Source organism: Cibotium barometz, chromosome 5 (genome assembly GCF_041138505.1).
Source record: "Cibotium barometz isolate CiBa-2024 chromosome 5, ASM4113850v1, whole genome shotgun sequence".
Lineage (NCBI taxonomy): Eukaryota > Viridiplantae > Streptophyta > Polypodiopsida > Cyatheales > Cibotiaceae > Cibotium > Cibotium barometz.
Window position 1 is genome coordinate 31,066,525 of NC_141050.1, and position 27,079 is coordinate 31,093,603.

Here is a 27,079-nt window from a genome sequence, read left to right on the forward strand (position 1 = left end):
TTTTCTAATTATCTACTAATCCTAATTAATTAGATAATGGGCTCATAAATCTGATGGATTCTAGGCATGGCTCTGATACCATGTTGAAATTTGAGCATTGTGATGAGCTATGGTGGATCAAACACTAGAATCAACATCATTAACAAAGTGATTAGCAAATAATTAAGACGTAATTAGTGGGTAATTAGCAAATAGATTAATGTAGGCATGGATACTCAAAAACTAGCAAATTCTCATTAGGGCAATGCCTCAATTTATAGAGTTTACATCAAGCATCAAATCCCATTGATTTCTCCATAATTCACTCCACCTCTTTTCCTTGATTCTCTCCACCTCTTCACTTTTCCCAGAATATCTCCCAGAATATCTCCACACTTCCCAGAATATCTCCACACTTCCTAAATCTTCTCATGCTACCCTTTATTCTCTCCCAGTAGATTCTTCTCACCTTTTCATAGGTTCTTTCACATTTACTCATTCTCTTTTACAGCCTCTAACCAAGGGCTTGTTCCCGCACACACCCTATTCACTTGTATTTTCAACAGTTTGTAAGTCAGGAGAGAAGCAGCCTGAGTTTGTAAGTCAAAAGATTTACAATCATAATTTTTTTAAACATAAATGCAGTCAGTTTCTGAAAATAAATGCAGTCAGTTTTTGAAAATAATATTTTCTTTATTGCAGATGCAAGAAGGCTGTGACTATGTCTATAGTTTCAGAGCCAATACAATTTTGAGGTGGCTACGACTTGCTTCTCCTAAGCCTGTATCTCCACCAATTCTAAACGAGCCAATATCCCCTTTCAATATTGATGTAGAAGTGATTACTGAGCAGAAAGATGATTTGAAATCTTTCAATCTAAATGATAACATTCTTGATGGGTTCCAAAAAGTTCAGGAGCAGCCTTCCAAGGTGCTTAAGGAGATGAAAATGGAAGATGGGCCTCTCCCATGAAATATGAAGTCTTCAGATGTAACTGGGGAGCAAAAGGAGAAGCCGAGCCCAAATATAGAATTATTTGTACATCTGTAGATATACCCTCCTCTGTACATCTAAGAACAACAACAGTAAATGCAAAGATAAATGTATTTACTTTTTCTCGATGGATCACTTCTTGGTTTGTAAATGTTAAGAATTCTATAATGCTTTTACTGTCTATTAAAAGTATATATGAATTGTCTATTGTACCTGAGTTCAAGATGATTGAACTATCTGAATTGTTCTGCTTGCAATATCTCTACATTGTATCTTTCTTTCTCTTCTTTGCAGTATCTGAAGCAAAATCACAGTTTGAAAATGAGATGTCTACATTTTTTGAATTAAAATTTTCATAAAACAATTTTGCCAATCTTGAATGAGTACTTTAGGAAACTCAGTTTACCTTTTTTGTTGTTTAAAATGAATGAAAATCCCATGCAGACACTCCCTTCAGTCTCATTTATAATGTCATTCTATAATCGAGAGAGTGTGTAGTATCTTCTAAGTGTGATGGATGCTATTAAAATGCCATTCTCGACAACATCTATATCAATAATATCATTTTCTAGACATGAAGAGCTCTCATCTTGTTCCATTGGTACTAGTTGTGTACCTGTCATCCTGCTTCGTTTATAGTAAAATGAGAAAATAAAATTATGGGAGGCAAACATGTACTTGAGATTGATTGTGTCATGGACAACCTCACAATACATAGTGTTGGCCATAATTTTATCCCAACCATCATCCAAAAATTTTGGAATGTCATCACAGCCTTTTGCTTTAAAAGAAAACATAGTCTTACAAACTCCGATTGAATATTCTTGAAAAATATCTATGAAAACATTGACAAGCATAAAAACTGATTTTGACTATTCTTGTTGCAATATTTGGTTTCAATGAATGCTGCACTTCTGCATATAGTTTGGCTCTATATGCCTCTATTATACTTCCATCGAGAACAGGCCAGTCTATTATATTCCATTCCCAAAAATCTTGCCTTTGCAATATGCCATAAGAATGAGCATGGTCTAATAGCTGGTAGAAGTGATCATAGAAAAAAATACCCACTTTAGCTAAGTCTCTTACAAATCTACCTTTGTACTGTAGCTCTCCTATCGTGCCATATACGACATTGAAGAATCCTAAAATGCATTTCACTGGTTGCCACTCCTCGTATGATGAAGGATATAGATTTGAAACATTCAGAAAGATCATCTTAGTTAGAAAGAGAGAAACAATTGTGCCTTGAAAATAATTTAAGTTATATTATGTGTTTACAATTTGGTCTATGATGTGGAAGATAAGTTGGATATTCTCGCAATTGAAGTTCTCGATGCATATAAACATGCTGCACCAGAATCTCTTTTACAAATATTTTGCCTTCTTTCACTCTAAAACCTTTTACTCTGCCTTTCCAGGATGTCAGGAAAATACTCGTTGATTGTTGCTTTTTGCTCTTCTTCCTGATCCTCTTGGGTTGCATTAGTACCCAAGCTCCTTTTCCCACCTCAAACATTTTCCAACTAGCATTTGCTGTTACAATATTGGAAACCTCTATGCTTGAAATCTTTGTGATAGGCCTTCGTGGCAAAGATATGTTTCGTACATCAACAGAGTCTTCACCATCTAAACCCACCGAACGTTTTGTAATGTTGCGTCCATTGTTTCTGGGTGCCATCTCAGGCTCCGAATCTAACACACCCCTAATAGAAACCAACACAAAAGAAAGATAGTATGATGTTAGATTTCTATTAATCTAACATTCTAAGTAATACAGATCGACTTAAAGGAAAAAAAACAAAAAGATTTCCACAACAAGTGAAATGTTGAAGAGAGCAAATTACAACAAAGCTATGGCAAGGAGAGATGCTTGTCGAAGATGGAATAGTCCCTCGAAAGTCTGAGAAGAAAGGAAATTGGATTGTCACGAGCGGGAAGTTTCAAACAGACTCTTACGCTCAAAGATGGACTAAAATCTCATGATGAGACATGATAGAGAAGAGAATCAAACACAAATCTCCGATTCATCTCGCACGCTTCTGCCACCATAAAGTACTGTTCTATTTTCTATTTTTCAGTCTTTTTTTGTGGATTTTCTACGTTACGTTGGCCTTCTCCTGATTGGTTGCGTGACATTTTCTCCAAACTCTAAAAGGCCCCAAAATGAGCTCCCTTTTTCCTAATGCATCGTCGTGCCCATGCAATCTTCTATTCCTATTTCAAAGACCTCATGCCTTCATCACAAGCATGTGTGCTTGATGCTTTGATTGATCTGCCCAACATGGCCAACTGCAGGGCGCTTTCCGACATTGTAAGTCGAAGAGAGAGGAGAGCTAGCATGGCGGTGCTACAAAGTGTTCGTCATTCCTATATAGTTAACAAGGAGAGGAACTATGCAGACGCTTTGGCTGCTCGACGGGCTATTGTGGCAGCCATAAGTACCTCCCAAATGAAGGGTAAGGTTAGTGCCACATCTCGCATGCTTTCCATAGCACCACACGCACTTAGAGTTGGGTCTATTAGACGACAAAGTTTAGATGCCAATGAGGTTGGTGCTTTGTGTGCGAGTAGTGGTCATGTAGCTAGGCATGATCGCCTACTAGATGAAACCACTAGAACCTTCATAGAAAGTTTTTGGGAATTGTCGTGCCTCGCCAGTTTTCAAGAAAGCTTTGCGTAAGAGAGTGACAAGAGGAGTGTTCATTGAGCACGGTGCTTGCTTTCTTGAAATGACCCAAACTGAGTTGTATTCTCAGTTTGTGGCTTTGTATCCAGAGCTTAAAATTGGGCAAAGGTCATTTAAGGGATTTAAGCCTTGGTTTGTGAGGCACTCACGTCAGCGTGACACATGTTGTCGCTACCATGTTGAGTTCAAACTTTTTTATGATGTGTTCCATTCTCTTAGTGGGCATAGAGAGTTGCCTCATAGTCCTCGTGATTTCATCCACTCTCTTTTGTGTGCACGCACGGAGGATGCCCAGTTCCATAGGATGCCTTGTGTGGAGAGCAATTGCACATCATGTGGTTCACTTGCACATCTACAGATGGTAGATCTTGATGCAAGTGACCAAGAGATAGTGCCATGGCAACGTTATGAGTATGTGACACACTAGCTCCAGAGTGGTGGGTCAGTCCAGGAAGTTGCAACTCGTGGACAAACATACACCATGTTGTCACTTCATAGCCACATTTAGGGAGCAGATCTACCCTTATATACAGCACAATCATTGTGCCAAGTGGCAGGATCATCAGTTCCGAGCATGCCTGGCAGAGTTTCCTATTGGTGTGGTCATCTCTGTGATTGATTTTGCAGAGAACTACACCTTCACACCTTTTCAAGAGATACAATCTGAGTATTACTTCTTAGAGCAGGTAATGGTTATATTTCATAATATTTGTTTCGTGTTTGAGCTATATTACTTTTTTTTTTTTTTGTGTCCTAAACGTCTGTATTGCTTACCTCACCAGGTTGCTATTATGGTCCACATTAGCTATCGACATGGAGACGCTCATGTAGATGGGATAAGCGAGTACCTGCGAGACCCGTGTCATTATTCAAGAGTATCATTTCTATATCAGTGATGATCATTCACATGATGCACATTTTGTGCAACACTGTTTTCGTCTCCATGATGATTTTTTAGGAGATTGTGGGATCATACGTGGTGGCTAGCGATGGGTTTGGTCGGATGGTTGTGGTGCACAGTTCAAGTCGTCATCACGACAATTCTATTGGCTCTACAAGTAGTACTTATGGTTCTCTTATATTTGCAATTAAACTAAATTCACTAGAACATCTTAAAGAAAACAATAACTAAGACTATCCAAAAATTGAAGAGTTCAGTGTGACACTTGTATTAGAACATCCAAAAATTGACTATAAATTTAGCATCGTAAGAGATGCATGCAATATAGATATCTTGGCACCATTGTATAGTGGAAGGCGTGCAAGTTTATGCATGATCTCTTCCTCTGGTTCATAATTTGACCGTTGAGAATGTCGTGGTTGATGATCTTCATGTTCATGCTCCTCGAAGACATCTTCTTGTTGCTCGAGAAAGGCATCCAACATTTCCTCCATTGGACCTTCTTCCATTCCCTCGGGTGCTGTTAATTGAGCTCCGTCTGTCACTCCCTCCTTCAATATTCTCATCCTTTGTTGGGGATTAGAATTCATAGGCACAATGTCATCAAGATGTGGTTGCACACTTGCTTGGTTGTACGATTGAAACCGTAAATTTTGTAAGCGCTCCATTGGAAATATGCTGGCGTCATGAATATGCTGGTTGCAAATCCTTCGTTTTCGAAATATTTGGTACTTACATCACATACATGGACACGCGCTATTCTCTCGTCAAGATTGAGAGACTCCATCTAGCAGGATAACATGTATATGTAGCTCATTAAATGCAAATCATTACGCATTACACAAATCATTAAGCATTATGTAAACCATAAAATAAGGCTTCTTTTCCCCAGCCGTGAGGGAGATTTTAAAAATAACATTTAAAGCGTCAAACGGGCTTCTTTTCCCTAGCCGTTGAGGGAGATCAAGTATACATTAGTGATGTTTAGGCATATACATTAGCTTATGGATATGTGCTTTAGGCATATACATTAGAGTATATACATATAGACATAGCATTGACATGCATGTCTTAGACATTAGATTTCAAGTCAAAAAAGAGACCGAAATACCTTGGGTATGCGCCAAAAAGAAAATCTCTCTCTCTCTCTCTCTCTCTCTCTCTCTCTCTCTCTCTTGCAAAGTGTGTGTGTGTAAAGACAAATAAGCACATACATTAATTTCTTATGCACTCACATATATGCTAATATTAACATATATGTGCATAAAACAACAAGCTTGCATACTCATAATTTCAATTGATAATTACAAATTGAGAACAAATTAAAACATAACAAAAAGAGAAGTAATAAAACAGCATAATTGGTAATGTGCTTACCTCTCAAATGTGGATTGGATAGTGCACGTTCGAAGCAGATCTGCAAGCTAGGACACATGTGGGAGGAACAAACCTACACACACATTGCATACATTAGTAATGCACATACACAAGCTCTCTCACTCTCTACATCTCTCACAACACACATACAAATCCTCTCTCCAAACATAATTAAGAAGGTAAGAAGAAGGATGGAGAGAGGGGAAGGAGATATACACACACATCACACATTTACCCTAATTCTCTCCACACACACACACACACACACACATAAGAAGATGAGGAGATGGGGAGAGGCAAAACGCCCAAGGAGAGAGAGGGAGATCTACACACACACTTCACTAATTCTCTCCACACACACACACACACACATCAAGAGTGGGTCAAATGGAACAAGGCGAATGCCTGAGGGAGATGAGGGGAAAGACACGCATACCTTGTCTTGACATTCCAAGCCTTGCAAAACAGAGAATGAGAGGTTCTTGGCTATAAAAAAAGTGCAGGCATCGGAATATGCGTCGGTATCTGCTACGGTATAAGCGTCGATATCTGCTACGGTATAAGCATCGGTATACTCCCTTTTGAAAATTACCCGCCCATACTCCAAGTTTAGGACATACATACCGACGCTCGACATTTGCATCGGTATTCTAGCGTCGGTATGCCCTAAACCTCTAGTGACCTAAATACGAGAATGTTTTGCTGATGTGGAAGGGAGATATGGTGGGAGTTAATGAGAAAGGAGATTTCAAATTGACAAGAAAGATTCAATTTGTAGAGAGTGAAGATAAAAAATTCATATATATTGTTCCGTCATATTTGCCCATAATTTTGGAAATTTGTACGGTCGTATTTCTGTATGAGTCACTGAGGTCATATGTGAGTGCTTTTGTTGGAAGAGACTCATTGAGTCCTTGGGCTACCCCCCTTCCTAGTCAGTATGTCCAGGGTGTGGGCATCTAGGAAAGGATTGGTACCTATAGAATTTGTTGGAATATTAGGTAAGGGACCAAAGCCCGGTGGGATTGAAGTGATAGAGGGTTGAAAACCCGATGACACTCTTGTTATAGGCATGGCCAATGGTATTGGGAAGTGTATTTGGGGCATAGATCTCAATGGCTCGAAGATGTTAGCCATTGGGTTCATACCCTGTGTGATCCTTGGCAATACCTTTATCGTTGCCATGTTTGATTAAGTAAATGCTCCTTAATGAGCAAACACAGATTTTTTTTAAATATTCTCTCACAGTCCGTTATAGCCTCAAGAGGCATAGCATTCTCTTCGTTGGCCCAAACGGGTGTCCAGTATTTGGGCACATGAGAGGAGATACATAGCCATCAAAGATCTAGCAAAAAGAGGAAAGAAGCACGATATTCAAAAACATGATTAATAGGTGATTAGTGCTAATTTACCCTAAATAACATTTGTTCGACCACCCTAAAAATATGATATGGGGTCCAAAATTGGAGCCTAAATGAACCATAATCCCTAAGGATCTAATCAAATCTCAATCAAAGCTCACTAATCCTTGAACATTAAACATTCTTGACCAACATTAGGATCAAGAAACAAGAAATTTCAAGAAATTTTTGAAAATCAAGAAAATTCTTCCCATGTATAAAACATGAATCAAAAACCAAGCTCTGATACCAATGCGAGAAACTAGGGTTGGCCACTCAAAGCATGGAGTGATAACATAGGTGTCACCATCCTAACATCACAAGAGAGACAAGTTCACCATGGAAGCTTAGAGATCCAAAAGAGTAAGTCTACTCATGAAAATGTATATGATCAAAAAGGTACAATGCCCCATGAGCCCTATATCTAATATAGCCCAAGGCCCTCAAAGACACACATGTAAATGACCCTAAGTCCAAGTGCCTAGGCCCCATCCCCCATGTGCATGTGCAACCAAATCTAATTCATTACAAAATGCAAGAAACTAGGGTTGGCTCACTATCTTAACATCTCAAGAGGGAGAAGTTCACCATGGAAGCTTAGAGCTCCAAAATAGTAAGTGTACATGAAAATGTATATGATCAAAATGTACAATGCCCATGAGCCTTATGTCTAATATAGCCCAAGGCGCCCAAAGGTACACATGTAAATGACCCTAGGCCCAAGTGCCTAGGCCCCATCCCCCATGTGCATGTGCAACCAAATCTACTTCATTACACTGTTTGAACAAGAGTAGGTGTGCAAGTCCATGCATAAAGCCATGTCACCTTAGTAGACATATCTTCATAGATAAACTATAAACCTAAGTTTCAATCACTTTGTCGTGTCTTATTTAAATACAGATGGCAGTATGCCCAGCAAGGCAAAGCCATTAAAACGGTTAGCTAGCTCAGCCTACTTTGATAGGCCAAATGAGCTTTGTGAATTTGGTTGGCAAATTCAACAACCCTTAAGGCCTTACAATGGGGAGAACTAAGATTCAAGCTGAGAACATTTTTAGGAGGTAGTTGCATAGGATCTAAAGCAATGTTAAAATTTAAAGCCTTCAGAGGGCATCAAAGCCCTTAAAACCTTTTAGAGTAGGCCTGTTTGAAAATAGGGTTGCAAAAGAAGGCCATTCGTTTAAAAAATTTATACAAAAAAACCCATATTTGGTCAATTTTTAAAGGTCAAGCTAGTAATGGCCTTCAAATTTGAAGGTCAAGCTAGTTATGACCTTAAAATGTTTGAAGGTCAAGCTAGTTATGGTCCTTAAATTTGAAGGTTAGGGTGTGTGTTTACAATAAAGCTATTTTCCACTAGCAGATCATGCACACATTAGGGTTGAGGCACATAGGCCTTGGGCATGGGCTAGTGTGGGAATATTTTAGGGTAAGTGGCTATATAAGTCAACTAGTAGACAACTATTGTAACCTATATATGTTATTTTCCACTAGCACATCATGTAAACATTAGGGTTGAAGCACATAGGCTTTGGGAATGGGCTAGTGTGGACATTTTTTGGGGTAAGTGAATATATAAGTCAACTAGTAGACAACTATTGTAACCTTTTGATGCCTATTATGATCTTTTGACGATTATATCATTTCTTGGAGCTTATGCTTCTATGACTAATTCGTGGAAGCCATCCCATGTTTAGGTGGCTACTCTCTGGTGTACTCTATGTCTTCTTCTCCTTCTTCTCCTTCTTCTTCTCTCTCTCTCTCTCTCTCTCTCTCTCTCTCTCTCTCTCTTACTCTTAATTTTAAATTTAGAGAGCTCTTTTTTTTTTAAAGATTAATAATAAAGCATATTAATTAAGATAATTAATGAGATAAAATCATGTGATTTAGCTATGCTCTAATCAATTTGGAGCTTGTGAGAATTTCTCATAGAAATTATTCTATCTTTATGTTTTCTTAATTTAATTATCTCAAGTATCTCTTTTAATTTTCTCTTTCAAGGTTTACGATAATTCAGCTCTTCTTATTCTCTCAAAAAGAGTAATCATTATCATAATAAGCATTGGTATTAGAGCTCTTGGCTTGGATCTTGATGTTTTAATTAAGATGTGATTAGTGCTTAAATTATTTTTAGATTAGTGATTTTACATAGTTTTGCAAAGTTTAATTTTATTTTTTTTGAGAGGATTAACAGCACTGAGATTGATGCTTGATCATTTTTGAGCTTATGCTAAATAACCATTTTCAAAAACCCTAATCTACACAATTTCTTTATAATTTTCTTGATTAGTGTTTCTTGAATTTTTGCATTTCTTGATTCTCTTGAAAATTTTCTTACGTTTCTTGAAATTTTTCAAGATTAGAGGTTCTTTCATTAAACCCACTAGTCTTTCTCTATCCTTGCTTTAGATCCTTAGGATTCTGTGCATTTTACGGAGAGATTTGAGATTTGATGCAAGTTTTGGTAAAATATTCATCAAGAAAGCGGTGCAGGTTTCAGATCTACATAAATTATTCAAAGACTGCTATGTAATATTGTTGTGCAGAGTTCAAATCTGTTACATATTGATTGGGGTAGAATTTACAAATCCTGGTGCAAAATTTTTAAAGTTTATAAAGATTATTGTGCATAATCAAATCTTGGTGACAATGAGTGATTCTCGATCAAATATTTATAAATCTTGGTTATTTCTTTGGAAGAATATGGTTCCTTTGAGGGAAATTGTTATAAACTTCAAGAAAACACTGGATATTATTGAAAACTTATGCAAGAAATCAAGATTATTGCATTAAGGCCAAAAACATTTAAAAAAGAGCTGCATTTTAATCACTTGTGCTGGATTTGGATTAAGCTTTGGACAAATAGAAATGAGACATTCAACCGTTAATATGACATTGGGTGTCATATCCACTTTTTACTAACTTGACTAGTTTTGGGCTATTTTAGTGGGTTATCACCACTTTAATGTGATACGATGTGGCTATTTCAATGTCACTTTAGCGGGTTCCAACATCAAGGGCCTATAAAAGTAAAAATTTAAAATTTAGGTTCCCCCCAAAATGAGTAAATGCATTTGAAATTCCCTAATCTACCGTGATTGCATCCCTTTCTAGTCGTCTTTTTGCACCATCCTCTCCTCTATTCATCATCTAGCAATGTCGAGACAACAGTCTAACCTAAGGCACACTCCTAATATCATTTCTTCATGCATTCCTCATAATGTTAAAAGATGATCAAGGTGTGTGGAATGGTATAAACTTCAAATTAAACAATTCGGTGACTATGTAACCATCATGCAAAGATCCTCACAGGATTAAAAAAACCCTAAACAGCAAAGAAATCTTCTTGGCTCTGAATTCCCACATTAGTGTGCACTGAACTCCATTCACCCCAACAATGGAATACACCGTAGAAGATGCACCTACAAACACGAACACCCCATACTGAATACACCATAGAAGATGCACCTACAAACCTATCTTTTCAAAAAACAAATGCCACCCTAAACAGCAAAGAAATCTTCTTGGCTCTGAATTCCGACATTAGTGTGCACTGAACTCCATTCACCCCAACAATGGAATTTGAACACATCATGTCCCAGAACTTGGAACATATTTAGTTCATAGCTTCTACTACACCAAGCAATAAATCTGGAACACAATCTATCCATAGCTATCAAAATTGACATTTACCTGCCATATTTTTAAAATATATTTAGGCCTTGAACCCTAACACATGGGTCCTATACATTCTATATATAAAGCTGTTGACAGCCCCCTCTCCCACTCACCACAGGCCTCCTCTAGCTACTGGAAGTAAATGGGAGGAAACTATCTGTATAACTAGAGAAGAACACCATCCTAGTCCTCTTGGGCCAGAAGCACCCTAGGAGCCCTAGATGAGTCACTATAGAAGTATCTGAATCTATCCTATTTCCTATCTTTTCCCTTCTGCTGCTGGGATGAGGACTTGCCCTTGCCCTTGTCCTTCTTCGTAGACAATTAGTCCTTAGACAAATGTCTTTTCTTCCCACACGAGTAGCAATGACTCCGATTCTTCTTCTGCACTAAAGTTAAGGCATGATCCAAATCAAGAGATAAAATCTTTAACTTACCCTGTGTCATGAGGACTAATTACTCTTCCTATACAATGGAGCTTAGGTCATCAAAATTTAAATGATTGGTAGTGACATGGCATTGAAAAGCTCCGACAAGACCATATGTGTCCCATCAAGCTTATCCTCCTTTGTCGTACATGGGGAGCCACCACTACTGTAGGAAAACTATCTGCAAACCTTGAATCTCAACACTCCAAGACTTCGCTCAAGCAGATCCAACAGATAAGACCACAAGAACCAATCAGCAAAAAAATGAGGAACGAAGGGGCTAGACAGTAGCAAAATAGTCCACGTAACTTCTCTCGAAAACACCCAATCAGAAGGGAGGAAATCTGGGGAAGAGGAGGAGCTATCGAAGACACTTGTCGAGCTGCACCACAGGCTAAAACATCACCTTTCACTGCTATCCAAACTATAAAAATAGACCACCAATCACCAACGTAGCCCCTCTATCTACATTGCAACTCAACTCCACGAATAAACATAGGGCACGCGCACTACAAGAGAAAAATGCATATGAAGAAGGGGTGATTTATCAAAAAAACAGAGCCCAAACACCACCAGCCCATTGCGAAAGTTCTCGAGAAGAAGCAAAAAACCGAGTCCACCAAGGTTTCACCATGATGCCTTGCAGATGATGCAGGGACAGGAGCACCACAAAATGAAAATGTTGATTTTAGAAGAGGGTGTAGGAGAAGAAAATGCGACCACTGATGATGAGAAAAAACAACAGCACTTCGAGAGCACTTCTAGCTCCAAGAAAATGTAGATAAAGGAAGGGGTCGCCTAGAGGTGGAAAGCCAAGACCTAGACGTCTGATACCTTGTGAAAGTATGAACATGCAAAAGTGATCAGAAGACACAAAGGAGAGAGAGTCAGAGAGAGAGAGAGAGAGAGAGAGAGAGAGAGAGAGAGAGAGAGAGGGGAAGTAGGCAATGATCAAGTTCTATTATCATACAAGGGATTGAAGCATCAAATGGGTGAAAGTACATATGCGATAGGATTAGATTGCATCAAAAAGTGGGAGAGAGGCCCTTTGTCATTTTAACAATATTTCGTTATCTTGTTTTCATTGTTTGCAAAGTTGTATCTTGGAAATCTAGTGAATTAGCAGGATAAAATTAGGTAACTCCCAAGCTCGTAGATCATAAATACTTCTTTGCAAGGGGGGGAGGATCAGCTGGGGGAGGGAGAGAGGGGGGTTATTTTGGCAACTATTGTACTCATAGTTCCATTTCTTTGCATTTGATGCAAACACTCTAGTTACCCATGGTGGCATGTTCTTATGACTTTCTACGAAGAGGAAATGTATAGGCTGAAGGTGTGTTTCTCTTACTTGTCCCGTCCATCTCGCTCAAAGTATGGTCTCTTGCCTATCTCTTACCCAATGCAAAAATCAAGCTCACAAATCTATGGTTCTATGAGATCCCAATTATAGAAATCACACTCACATATCTATGGTGCTCGTATCTATGCTCAGTATCAAAGTGCTAACTTAATCAAATCTCTACATATAAACGCTATATCAAAGTTCCAAAAATAGATTTCATATGCTCAGTACTAACTAAACTGCCCACATTTTTATTTGTAAAGTAATAACTATATGCTTAGTACTAAAGTGTTGAAATTTCTATTTGTAAAGTACTATATCAAAGTTCCAAAAATAGATCTCATATGCTGAGTACTAGCTAAAGTGCTCAAATTTCTATTTGTAAAGTACTATATATCAGTATCCTCTCACTTCCAAAGTGCTCAAATCAAAGTTCCAAATATGCTCGATACCTGCTTCATGAAATTTTCATTTCCGAGGGGCACCGTTTTTTGGCTCTCGTAATTTTTGGAGAGAAGTGTGCCCACACTAACAACCACATAATTAAATTTTGCTTTTAATGCTTGTAGATTAAATTGTATATAATATTATTATTAGTGTGTTTTAAGGGAATTCTAGTTTTAGACTCATATATCAAAGTTTCAAAAACACTTTTTGTTAGATAGAGCTCAAAATCAATTTATTAAAACAAGAAAGTAACCCTTTTACAATCCCACCACCTAAATTTGTGTCTGTTCAATTCAAGTTATCTCCCAAAAGAAGATTAAGAAGAACTCAATTTGCTGATGTGTGACTGCGCATTCTTGTTTTTGAAATTTCCACCGGGTCTCCGAATAGCAAAAGCGACACTCCTCTCAAGATTGTGGCCTGCAAGATGAGATACTTGAGCCATCACACCTCAGAAACCTTCTCTCATATCCTCATATACCTGAAGCTTTCCGAATTAATATTTTTCTCTGGCGTTTGCTACACCTAAAGCTTCCCACATGGGACAGGCTTGCGAATTGGGCCCCAATGTCACCACTTTGTCCCCTTCTGAAACACACATAAGGAAATTGCAGTCCAGGTCTTATGGGCATGGCCAAATGCCTAGACGCTATGGAGAGGCACTAGGAGCTAGTGGCTGGAAAGCCGTATTACTCAACACTAATTTATATGGAGGCATGCATTATTGGGAAGCTCCTCAACCCAACCCTAGTGTGCATCTGACCTTGGATTCGCTATATCGTTCTCTATCAACTCTGAACATCTAGAAATCGGATAGTATTCCATCGATGCCCACACATGCGACGTCTTGAGTGGAAAGTTGACTCTTTATGTAGCAGGACTACGGGTTTTAAGAGGCTTGTATAAATTAGAGCTTCTAGATAGTCCTAAGATGCATTTATTATCACCTTTGTGATATTTTCCCTTTTTGTAACTAAATCTTATTTATATGAACTCATCTTCTCTTGCAAAAACAAAAACACTTTTTGTCACACCCAATATGGCACCAAAATGTTGTTGTGTTTTCATGATATATATTGTGTGAAATTTTAAAAAATAAGAGTGTTTTTAAAGGTTTCATTTTAGTATGTAATGATTAATGCTTGAAAAAGTCAATGAAATGATGAACTTCCATATCCTTTCTATTTAAGGCAATGGAATGATGACCCTCACCCATATCCTTTCTATTTACATGCATTCACCTATATGCTTTCTATTTGCATGTATTCACGTATATCCTTTCTATTTAAGGTCTTCCACTTCTCTAAAAAAAAACTTAAAAAAGGTCATTTAACTAATAGAAAGAAAGAGAGGAATAGTGGGGGTAAGGTTGTATTGATTAAATGCCATGCAACTACACAAAGTTTGTGAATATACACTTACGTAATGGAATCCACATGTTACAAAGCTCAGAATCAATTTGTTGAAACAACGGAGTAACCCTTCTACAAGTTGCAAAATTTGACATTATATTTGGCATTATATTCCACTGGGGGGTCTCGGAACAATTCTCGCGTTTGACAATTCTAGCGTTTGCTTTTTGCTTTCTACTTTTTGCCTTTCCTAGCTCTTCGGCGTAAAAGCACGCGTTTCGTATCCAGCGGATAAGAAGAGCAGGCTCTTTACTCGACCACCCACTCTGCAGGTGATGAATATCCGTGCCCAACTGATCAGCGACCATTACAGCACCGGATGTCCGACGTCTCACGAGGTGGCCGGTTATTTCAAAGTGGGGAGCGGCCTGGACATCCACTACGTCTACGACAATCGCTCGCACATGCTGGAGGTGAAGGGAGCCGTCCACGATATTGATGGCCCCCTGCAGCTGCAGCCAAGTACTGATCGGGTGAAGATCAACTGCTATTATAACATTAATCAGGGCGTAAAAGTTCATGGCATAGGAATTGGTGGAAGAAGCCGCCATGAGGATATTGATGATGCCCCCATTGATCAGGACAAAGAAGATGAGAATGTGAAGGAAATCTCTCAAGAGTGTGATGATATTGTTGAACAGGACGATCTCGTTAAGGAGCAGCAGCAAGAGTTTACGGCCAAGATAATTAATGATCATGAGATTATTGAAGATAATCGTCTCCAGGAAGGAGCACTAGAGGAAATCTGCCAACAGCATGGAAGCCCAGTGCTGCAGCTCCACTTGCTCGGAAATGATGAGAAGGTCGAGGTCAGCACCACCTGCATGCCACAGTCAAAAAAAGAAGAGCAGGATGCATGGAAGTATGCAGGAAAGAAGAAGAGAGGGAAGAAGCCCAAGAAAACAGAGAGATCGAATCCTAAACACGATACTAGCCATAAGAACAATGCTGTTATAGTACAATGCGGCAATCATGAGATTGACATCAGCAATGAGAGTGATAGCAATGCAACAAAAGCTCAAGGCAGTAGCAGTGATAGCAATGGTAAACAAGGCGGCAAAAGGCCGGCCTCAGCCCCAAGCTGTGTGAAATTAGGGCAACTACAACAGGGGAAGAATGCCAAAAACCATGCCTTCTTCTCCACAGATCAGCTACTATCCTTGATGAGGCAAGCCGATGGAGAATACTTGGAATCTTCTGATGCAGAGAAAGTTTTGGTCGATGCAGCAGTGGTATCTTGTGATTCTACAAACGAGGAATATTCAGATGCTCTAGAAACACTGAATAAGCACAAAAAGAAAACTAACAAAAAGAAGAAGAAGTGGAACAAATATTTGGATGCAAGCGAATCTACAACAGAAGAGGAATATTCAGATGCTCTTATAGAGACACTGAATGAGCAGAAGCAACACTCCTCTCAGGACTGTGGCCTGCTGCATGATGAGATACTTGAGCCACTCACACCTCAGAAACCTTCTCTCATATCCTCATGTACTGTTGGTGTTCTTAGAAGACTGTATTTTTTCATGGGAAGCTACTAGGAGAATAAGACAAGAACACACTCATATCAGCGGACTGAGACGAAGTGAACACTCATACCGGACTACCAATATTGCCATGGCGCAGGCATGTATTTCGCATTCTGCAATATGTTGCTAAAACTTGGATTGATCTGTATTTTGCATTATGCAAGATGTTGCTAAAACGAGCATCCTTGAAAATATATCTATGCTTTGCACACAAGCCATGGTAAAAAGCTCCCTCGTTCTCCAAATTTCTAATTAGTGTTCAGCATCATCACAAAGTTTTGTAGTAACAATTCATTTCCCAACTTAACAAAGTCAAACTTGAGAGTCTCTACTCGTGAAAAAGCTTCAAATCATCATCGTCAATTCCAACATGCTTAGCATAGACTATGTGATATAACACACACTTGAACAAGAGTAGGTCCATGTATAAAGCCATGTCACCATACTAGACAAATCTTCATTATAGATAAACCATAAAACTGAGTCTTTATCACTGTGTCATGTCTTAGCTAAGAACAAATAAGATTATATAAATCCATCAATCTAATACATTAATGGCATGTTAGGTTTCCCTTAAAAGTATAATTTTTGGTGTGGTTTTTAATAAGACAGTTCCACTGTACTAAAGAAGAAGGGCCACGATCTTCACGTCAGCTAGAGACAGAGCTCAAATGATGAGGTTCTGTACATCAAAAGAACATAAGTTACTTTCCTTTGAATGTGCGGATCTCCCGACAAACTACTAGTGAGTTGTTTGAGAGGAAGTAGACCACCTCACATCACTAGAGTGGAGTTTGATGAAGAGACTTCAAGTCATGATGCTCTCACAACTCAACGTAGAGAAACCTCCATCCTAAGATCATTATGGTCTAAGAGTAATTTGTGGCAGCACCCACTCCGAGGCCGAAAGTATAATTTGCTCTTTAGCTGGCCTTATCTTCATCCACACAAAGTTAGCAGAGTCGGTAATCCCTTAAGACCTACCCAAGCAACAACAAATGTTGTTTAGCCATCAACTCGGCCTTCCAAAAAGATTAAGCGTTGTACAGCTTGGGCCATGCCACCATTGCAGGAGGAGGTACGTGCTGCTTGAGGCCGGCAAGCCTCACCAGCTTCAAACATAGCCTCTTTCATGGGCCAAGGATACATTTCAAGCGCCCATATTTGTGTTTTTGACATATATAGGGGTGGCACCAAGCCACCTATAGGGGGCATTTTTTAAAGTGATTTTTTTGTTTTTCGAGCCAGGGTCAGAGACGAGCATGCTCGTCTCTGAGACTCGAGCAAAGAAACGCTTTTGTCATTTTTTAAAGTGATCTCACCCCTACAGATGGCAATATGACAAAATAGCCCCGTTAAAATGTATCCTAAATGTCTTTCATGTCGGCACACTCAAGGTGAGAACATTTTATGGAGGCCAAGACTAGAGGTGAGGTGCCTTATCGTTTAAGCCTTCAGAGGGCAACAAAGCCCTTCAAAAATTCTCGAGTAGGCATGCTTGAAAATAGGCCATTGGTTTAAATTTTTTTCTAAATTTTAGACATAAATACATGTAATTGGTCATAGATGTGACCTTATGAAGTCATGTGAGCTCTTAGTAACTGATCATATAAGATTTACGAGCTAATAGAATGTTGTTTGTAATAGCCCTTATGAGCTATTGTGCTCTTATGAGCTCTTAAGAGAACTTAGGGGCTCCCAAAGATCTTCTATAAGATCGTATCATATGAGTTCTTAGCATGAGTTTAAGGGATCTTATCAACACTCATGAAGTATACAAGGGTTCTTATGTTTGTAATATCCCTTATGAGCTAGTGTGCTCTTATGAGCTCTTAAGAGAACTTATGGGCTCCCATGATCTTCTATAAGATCTTAGCATATGAGTTCTTATGAGTTCTTATGACATTGAGAGCTCTTATCAACACTCATGAGTATACAAGAGTTCTCAGGAGTATACAAGAAGAGTTCTATACAAGATTTCTCAAGACTATACAAGACCTCTCAAGAGCTTTTATAAGTTCCTACAAGATTGTAGATGCTCTTGGAAGCTCGAAGGAGATTCTATTAGCTCATTTGGCATAAATCATAATCAAATTTTATCAAACAAGTTTCTAGGTTATTAAGCATTTGAGCCTAGGACATTAAAGTCTTATTAATGCCTAGACCTAGAACCTAAAAGTTTTATATATTTAATACCTTATTTCAAGGCATTTGAACCTATTAGAGGTTTTTATTACCTCCTATGAACTCAAATGCAAGCTAGGAGAAGAAAAGAACACTCATATCATACTTTACCGTTGCCATCGCTCAATATTTTGCATTCTACATGTTACTATAAACTTGGATTTGGGTATTTCACATTCTACATGTTGCTAAAAATTGGATTTATGAGCATCCTTGAAAATGTAACTATGCTTTGCATAAGCCATGGTAAAAAGCTCTCTCATTCTCCAAATTGCTTAGTGTTCAGCATCATCACAAAGTTTTAAAACAATTATATACACTTGGAAAGTTCATATTCATTTCCCAACTTAACAAAATCCAACTTGAGAGTTTACTGACAAAAAAGCTTCAAATCATCAATTCCATCATGCATAGCACGGACTATGTGATATGACACCTTGCAAGAAACTAGGATTGGCCACTCAATGCATGGAGTGACAACATGGGTGTGGGTCACCATCCTAACATTTCAAGAGGGAGAAGTTCACCATGGAAACGTAGAGTTCCAAAAGAGTAAGTGTACTCATGAAAATGTATATGATCAAAAAGGTACAATGCCCCATGAGCCCTATGTCTAATATATCCCAAGGCTCCCAAAGGTACACATGTAAATGACCCTAAGCCCAAGTACCCATCTCCCATGTGCATGTGCAACCAAATTTACTTCATTACAAACCATCCCCTCCAATGATATCATCCTCGAAATCGAAGGGTGGTCATGCACAAAACATATACAAGAGGCTATATACAAAATCCAAAAATGCACTCATGGCCTAGGTGTATCAACGATCCAAAACATGTCCACGATGGCCTGCCCAGATCGAATGGAAAGGATAGGAAGATGTCCTGATAGTGAGGATAATGATAATGATGCCTGGATCGAATGGAGATCCAAGCCATGCGTGACCCATGACCGTATCAATCCTGCCTCCTCCTGGATCAATTGGATGGTGTAATGCACCACATCCACTGATGAGATGTATCCAATATGTCCCTAGGTCAAAAGGATAATGCACCCATGCATAGAACCCTATGGATACATGGAACCACCCACTCAGACCGCACGTGAATACATCATGATGGCATATCAATCCCACATACACAATGCTCCCCAAATGATACACATCATGTCCAAAAGTGAATGCCTGCTAGACTATGTTTGTGTCAATGCATAGGCATCCATGCGCATCAAAGGAGAATGCATCAAACTCCATAGCATGCTCCATCAAATGTGAACCCATGTCCTCACTGCATCCATCACTATGCATAGGTCCATAGGCATGATCCACGTCACAAGTGACTACGTGGGCATGATCCATATGTACCAAGGCATAATCCTCATCACTGTCCGCATGACCCTCATAGAGCTGACAATCAAAGACTCTCTACTCAACTCTCAAGAAAGTGTCATAGACTGGGTTCCCATAGATCCTCCATGAGGTACCCAATAGCTTCTTAGTGCTCAATGCATGAGTAGCCTCATCATCGATGGCATCCACATTGATGATGTCATCCAAATTGATGATGTCATCCACATGCTTGCTAGCATCATAGAACTCATCCTCATCATATGTGGCATGTGTATGCACACTACCATCATCCACATCAACATAGATGCTCTCCTCATCACTAGGAATGATGGTAGATGAGTCATTAACACCTACATGAGCATCATCATCAAGATGCCTAATGTCACCACCATGACCAAAAATGCATGTGTCTCCACCATGTGTGTAATTATCATCCTCATGTGCAAGTCCTATGTCCAATGCATCCTCATAGGCATGTACATCATCACATGAGTAATCATCCCTTGTGTCAACAACAATTGCATGCACATCTAAAACATCCTCAATGATCATGTCTTCATGATCTCATGGCATCATATCATAAGCTGAAAATGTATCAGTCAAAGCACTTATGAGAGTAATCCAAGCATTTCCATTTTTAAGTTGTATATTCTCATTGACCACCACAAACACATTAGTGATGACTTGTCGAGAAAGAACCAGTGTCGAGATCTCCTCATTTACTCACTGTCCACAAATTACAGCAAGTGTCTCATCCACTTCAACACCCACAATGTGTGCATAAAGACCCACATAGTCATACTCAATGCAATGACCAAATGTGATAGTGCATGGAAGTCCTTGTTTGTCCTTAGTAAATCCAACCTCTTTTAAAATAGAGTGTATAGTAGCTCTTCCATCCCCGCTCAAAATAAGAGGTAAACCAAGAGATGGTACTAAGAATTCACATACATTGATCGATATTTTCTTGCCTTCACTAGTAGTGGCTCTACCATAGAACTTAACACATTGCTTTCCTCCATCCATGGCTTGTGAAGAAGAAGGAATTTGACCATTGTCATCCTCAAACTCATCATCAAGATCTTCCTCAACATGAGGTCTTAAAGCACCGCCTCAATGAGTATTCCTCTTGAATGGAATATGAACATCACTCCTAGTAGGGAATCTTGAGCCTTCATTCCTTGAGTTTGGAAATTCATGACCCTTGTCTTTAGGTTCATTAGATGTGTACGAAAACATTGGGTTGTACATAGTACCATAAGTAGAATGAGAACTTGGGTGATGATTCTCTTTATCTTCAACATGAGCTTAACGAACATGTTTAGATGATCCACCCTTATCTAAATCCATGCTCTTTATGTCATCTCACAAATTCCCTTAATCTCTTGCATCATGTTATTCACAAATGATTGCATCATGGTTTCCATCATGCTTATGATCATCATCATTTGTGACATGGCATTTGTTATAATGGGCAGATATATATTTTTGTTGAGGTTTTTGCTATAAGTCGATCATCATCATTTGTGACATGGCATTTGTTATAATGGGCAGATATATATTTTTGTTGAGGTTTTTGCTATAAGTCGATCTCAACCAATCACCACAAATTGGACAAGCTTTATAACCCTTGGTACGTATCCCTGCATGGAAAACATAACAAAGATGATTAGCGTAATGAACATCGTACAAACTTATGAAAGAATATATATATTTAAACCATTTACCTAAGCAAAAACCATATCTTGGAAAGTCGTGGATAGTCCATGCTAAAATTCTCCACGAACAATGAACTGTCTTTGACTGATGCTTCTGGACATATCCATGACATCAATCCCTCTCCACAAATCTTGAAGATCGTGATGAGAGGGGCCAAATAAACATTAAGATCTTTAACTTGTCGTTTTCCCAGAATTAAGAGTGAGAGCATTAAATGCTCTTTCTTAATGCTGAGGTACGGGGGTAGATTATAGTTAATAACTACCACTGGCCATGTAGACCATTTACTTGATCTCATTGAAAATGGATTCACGCCATCCAATGCTACACCCATCTTTAAATGGCGTGGTTCTTTTGCAAAATCTAGCGTAGATCAATATGCTCAAATGGAGGACAATCTGATGGAATTCGCATTACTCCATCTTTGCTCTTGTGCTCCACTCCCCATGTTATAAGCTTAGCTAATTCGGGACTTTGGAACATATGTTTTATACACGGAGCCAGGGGAAAATGTCTCAATACCTTTCGAGGGACCTTACCTTTCTCCTCTTTATAACGAGGAGTTTGACATTTTGGACATGTCACACCATCCTCGTACTGACCTCTATATAAAATACAATCGTTGGGACGTGCATGTATAGAAGAATAGTCAAGTCCAAGGCTACTTATCATCTTCTTCACCTCATCATGTGATGTAGGAAGGGAATTGCTTATTGGCAAGAACTTCTGAGAGAGTAGCCTGCAAAGTCCATTAAAAAGATGATCAATAAGAACAAAACATATTGTGATTACTCCTAAAATATTTAGATTAAAAAAAATGTTAGATTGTTACGTACTTCAAAAGTGCTGAAATGGATATATTACTGCATCCAAAACGGTTTTGAAGATTCAGAATAAGTAAGCTTGCACTGAGTCGTGTCAGTTGGCTTCCTGCGTAGATACGCTTTAGAGCTTCTTCTCGAAGATACTTCTCGTTGTTATTAGGAATATCGCTCACACTATTATTTTGATACCAAACCTCAATAAAATCAGACATGTCATCATCGTCATCAAAGATATGGTCCCGCACATTATTGAAGTCCTGAGAATATTGTTTTTTTAGTCTTGCATACGCATTAGGATCACTCCTGCATAGGATCCTCATGCACTCTATTGACATGTGAGATGCGTCATGTAAACGTTGATTTGTGATATTGTCGATGTCACAATCCGGAATCTACATATTTGAGGGAAATATCAATAGCGTGCTTCTATACAAAAGAAAAGATAGATACAAAACAGTTACAGACAATAAAAAATGATTATCAAATTAAAATAGAGACAGTAGAGAATGTGGTGCAAATTAAACTATAGAATTAGGGTACAAGAGGTGCAAATAACATTAGGAAATGTATACAATGAAGCTCTCAATCCTCATCTAGTAAGGATGCTCGTGGAGGTCTACGCCATCCATAATTGACCAGCAATTCATCACCAGCACGTAATGATCTAATAGCATTGACAACTATGTATCTTTCTACATCCCTGCTCATATGTTCTAGTTCATGACTATTCTCACACTCCACAAACGTGCAATTGGTTCTTGAACTCATCCCTCGACTACTATTGATTAAACCTGCTATGTTTCCTCGAGAGTAAGGTCTTCCATCAACATAGAGTCTTTATCCTTCTGCATGTGTGATCCCTCTATCAGAAAGAGAGGCTGCATTGAGACATAATCCATAAGTACTCATGCTCTGAATGTAGCAAGTAAGCTGATGCCATGGACCCCATCTAAATATAGGTCCACAGAAAGACATAAGGGTGACCTCTGAACGAGGGGGCACATGTAAATCCTATTCGTCCTGCTCCACTAATGGTACAGATGGAGCAATCATGTAGCGAGTGCCCCAAAAGTTGAAATCCACTCCATCTAAAGGAAGTGATCCTCTCTGCCATCCTCCATATCGTCTGCGATCATACATCTGTACACTAGAGAATGCAAACGAGTAGGCAACGGATGATCTCCACCTGTCTCGGCCTCCAAAGCAGGAGGTAGAGGATGTCGAGAAACCTCGAGCTGCAACTGACAAGTGACCTGTCCGTGCCGTGTGCGAGGGACATATGCACCACTGATAGTGAAGTCATCCTTGTCTCATCAAGTGAATATACCTACATATATGATATGGTTACATTATATATGAGCCTTTGATTTATAAAATAACCAAAAATAAAACTAAGGGAGAACAGTCACATACCATAGGTCGATGTCGCTCCTCAGGTGGCGGTGCTCGCTCAAAAGTACCATAAGTCATCTCATGTGAAAAGCACTCCCGTCGTGGCCTCCGATATGTGCCACGACAATGAGCGCACCAGCATATAATAGACTCGTCGTAGTAGAAATCATCATAAACGGGTTCATGTGCAGTATTCAAACTCTGTGCACCCCAATCACCCACGAGTAGGAGGTGGTGGTGTACCCTCTGATTGGTCCGAATCTGATTTTCAAGTACCATAAAAACACGAGTCATTAATCAAATGATCGAGAAGAAAAAAGCAATGCATGAAAGAAAACACTGAAATCTAACAAGTTCTATGGTATGCAACATGAAAAATAAACAGACGCTACTGTATGGTGGAGACAAACAAGAGGAGGGCTGATATGTGCATGGAGACATGGCAATACTTCCGCAAGGAGAGACGCCTATGCATCACTTTTCCTCAGCAGAAGGTGCGTGCCTTTGCTAATGTATATTAGAATTAATTTGAACTTTGATAGATTGATTCTAAATATTCTCTAACTGATGTCATTTTGTTTAATGAAATTTACATAGACGACAGCACGAAAGAGATTGCAAGTTGGTCACACATCTAGACTAGGCCGGATGGGTCGAGATGGATTTGTGGCCACATTTATGAGTATAAATCGTTCTAATTTTAACTTTCAAAGATACTATTATTAAATGAAGAAATCAATAAGTCTTTGGTTCTGTCTTGGTGCAGACCAAAGACTATGGTCGTGCACCTACGGCGTAGAAGATGGAGTACGCTACATACTACGGGTACCGCGCTTTGCAGGCGACACTTCCGGACACGCCTGATCCACTTGTGGGTATCAGTGTGTACTACTATGTGTGTATGTACTATGTATGTACATATATTATGTATACATGTACAATGCATGTATGCATGTATATATGTATGTACTACTATGTGTGTATGTACTACGTATGTACATGCACATTGTATGTACTACGTATGTACATGCACATTGTATATGTGTATGTATATGTATATTTATATGTATATGTATATGTATTATATAGATATATATATAATATGACATATGTACTATATATGACATACATCCGTGCATATATATATACATATATAATGCATATATATATACATATATAATGCATGCATGCATGCATTATGTATGCAGAACATACGGATGTACTATTATATGTGTATGTACTATGTATGTACATGCACATTGTATATGTGTATGCATATGTATATGTATATGTATTATATATGTATATGTATATGTACATGTATTATATAGATAAAGTAAAGCTTGAAAATAGTTGAAGTTAAATAAAGTTTTTTGAACTGTCGATCTTTGTCCCATCCCCGGGATGGCCCTATCCCCTTCCCCGCTCCCGTTCGTCATGAATGCTTACATACATACATACATGCATGCATGCATGCATACATACAATGTACATACAAACATAGATGCATGTATATATATACACACATGCATGGATTCATACAATGTAGATACATATATACATGTGATATACATACATATATACATAATGTCTTACATACATACATATATAATGCATGCATGCTTGCATTATGTATGCATAACATTGAACATATGTATGTACTACTATGTGTGTATGTACAATGAATGTGCATGCACATTGTATATGTGTATGTGTATGTATATGTATATGTATTATAAAAATAAAGTAAGGCTTGAAAATAGTTAAAGTTAGAGTATTTCAATTTCAAAAATTAACAATAAAAGAGAGCTAGATAGCGTTGTTTACCAGAATTCATGTTCGTTTATGCACCGGTGTCTGACCAATCTCCGCAAAAACAATGACAGCACGGAGTGCAATCACAATTGCAAGATAGCAAGCGACAAAGAGAGCAACAGTAGGTAGATCATGAGAAAAATAAAGACAACATTATGTTTAATGTAAATGAATCAACCGGTATATAAATTTTGTATTTGTCCGTTTTTTTTCGTTGCGCGTCATCGCTTAAGCGACGTAATCGTACGATGCATCATCGCTTAAGCGATCGATCCTCGCTTAAGCGATGTTAAATAACTTTTTAAAATTTCATCGCTTATGCGATGCATATGCATCGCTCTACAGAAGTCGCTATTGTTGTCGCTTAAGTGACGTACAACAGCAACGCCTGTAGTGAGGGCTCGACGCATTGCGTAGCACGCTTTTGCGTCGCTTCTGTCGTCACTACGAGCCGATGGACTAGTAGTGTAACTTATGTTCTTTTGATGTACAGAACCTCGTCATTTGAGCTCTATCTCTAGCTGACGTGAAGATCTTGGCCCTTCTTCTTTAGTACACTGCAACTATCTTATTAAAAACCGCACCAAAAATTATACTTTTAAGAGAAACCTAACATGCCATTAATGTATTAGACTGATGGATTTATATAATCTTATTTGTTCTTAGCTAAGACATGACACAGTGATAAAGACTCAGTTTTATGGTTTATCTATAATGAAGATTTGTCTAGTATGGTGACATGGCTTTATACATGGACCTACTCTTGTTCGAGTGTGTGTTACAAAACTTTGTGGTGATGCTGAATACTAATCAGCAATTTGGAGAACGAGGGAGCTTTTTACCATGGCTTGTGTGCAAAGCATAGATATATTTTCAAGGATGCTCGTTTTAGCAACATCTTGCATAATGCAAAATACAGATCAATCCAAGTTTTAGCAACATATTGCATAATGCGAAATGCATGCCTCCGCCATGGCAATATTGGTAAAGTCCGGTATGAGTGTTCACTTCGTCTCAGTTCGCTGCTATGAGTGTGTTCTTGTCTTCTTCTCCTAGTAGCCTCCCATGAAAAAATACAGTCTTCTAAGAACACCAACAGTACATGAGGATATGAGAGAAGGTTTCTGAGGTGTGAGCGGCTCAAATATCTCATCTTGTAGGACACAGTTCTGAGAGGAGTGCTGCTTCTGCTCATTCAGTGTCTCTATAAGAGCATCTGAATCTATCTCTTCTGTTATAGATTCTCCTGCATCCAAATATTTGTTCCACTTCTTCTTATTTTTGTTTGTTTTCTTTTTGTGCTTATTCAGTGTTTCTAGAGCATCTGAATATTCCTTATTTGTAGAATCACAAGATACCACTACTGCATCGACCAAAACTTTCTTTGCATCAAAAGATTCCAAGTATTCTCCATCGGCTTGCCTCATCAAGGATAGTAGCTGATCTATGGAGAAGAAGGCATGGTTTTTGGCATTCTTCCCCTGTTGTAGTTGCCCTAATTTCACACAGCTTGGGGCTGAGGCCGGTCTTTTGCCCTCTTGTTTACCATTGCTATCACTGCTACTACCTTGAGCTTTTGTTGCATTGCTATCAATCTCATTGTGCTGATGTCAATCTCATG

At 38.7% G+C, this 27,079-nt stretch overlaps 1 protein-coding gene across 1 annotated transcript in view; it reads left to right on the forward strand.

Moving 5' to 3' along the window:
- The window catches only part of LOC147638350 (uncharacterized), a 232,323-nt gene extending 207,239 nt beyond the window's left edge, over positions 1 to 25,084 (forward strand). The window contains exons 3-6 of the mRNA XM_086798764.1: positions 24,029 to 24,137; positions 24,241 to 24,321; positions 24,417 to 24,518; positions 25,013 to 25,084. Coding sequence (XP_086654890.1) covers positions 24,029 to 24,137; positions 24,241 to 24,321; positions 24,417 to 24,518; positions 25,013 to 25,084 — 364 coding nt within the window. The remainder of the gene's footprint in view (positions 1 to 24,028; positions 24,138 to 24,240; positions 24,322 to 24,416; positions 24,519 to 25,012) is intronic.
- The last annotated feature ends 1,995 nt before the right edge of the window (positions 25,085 to 27,079 follow it).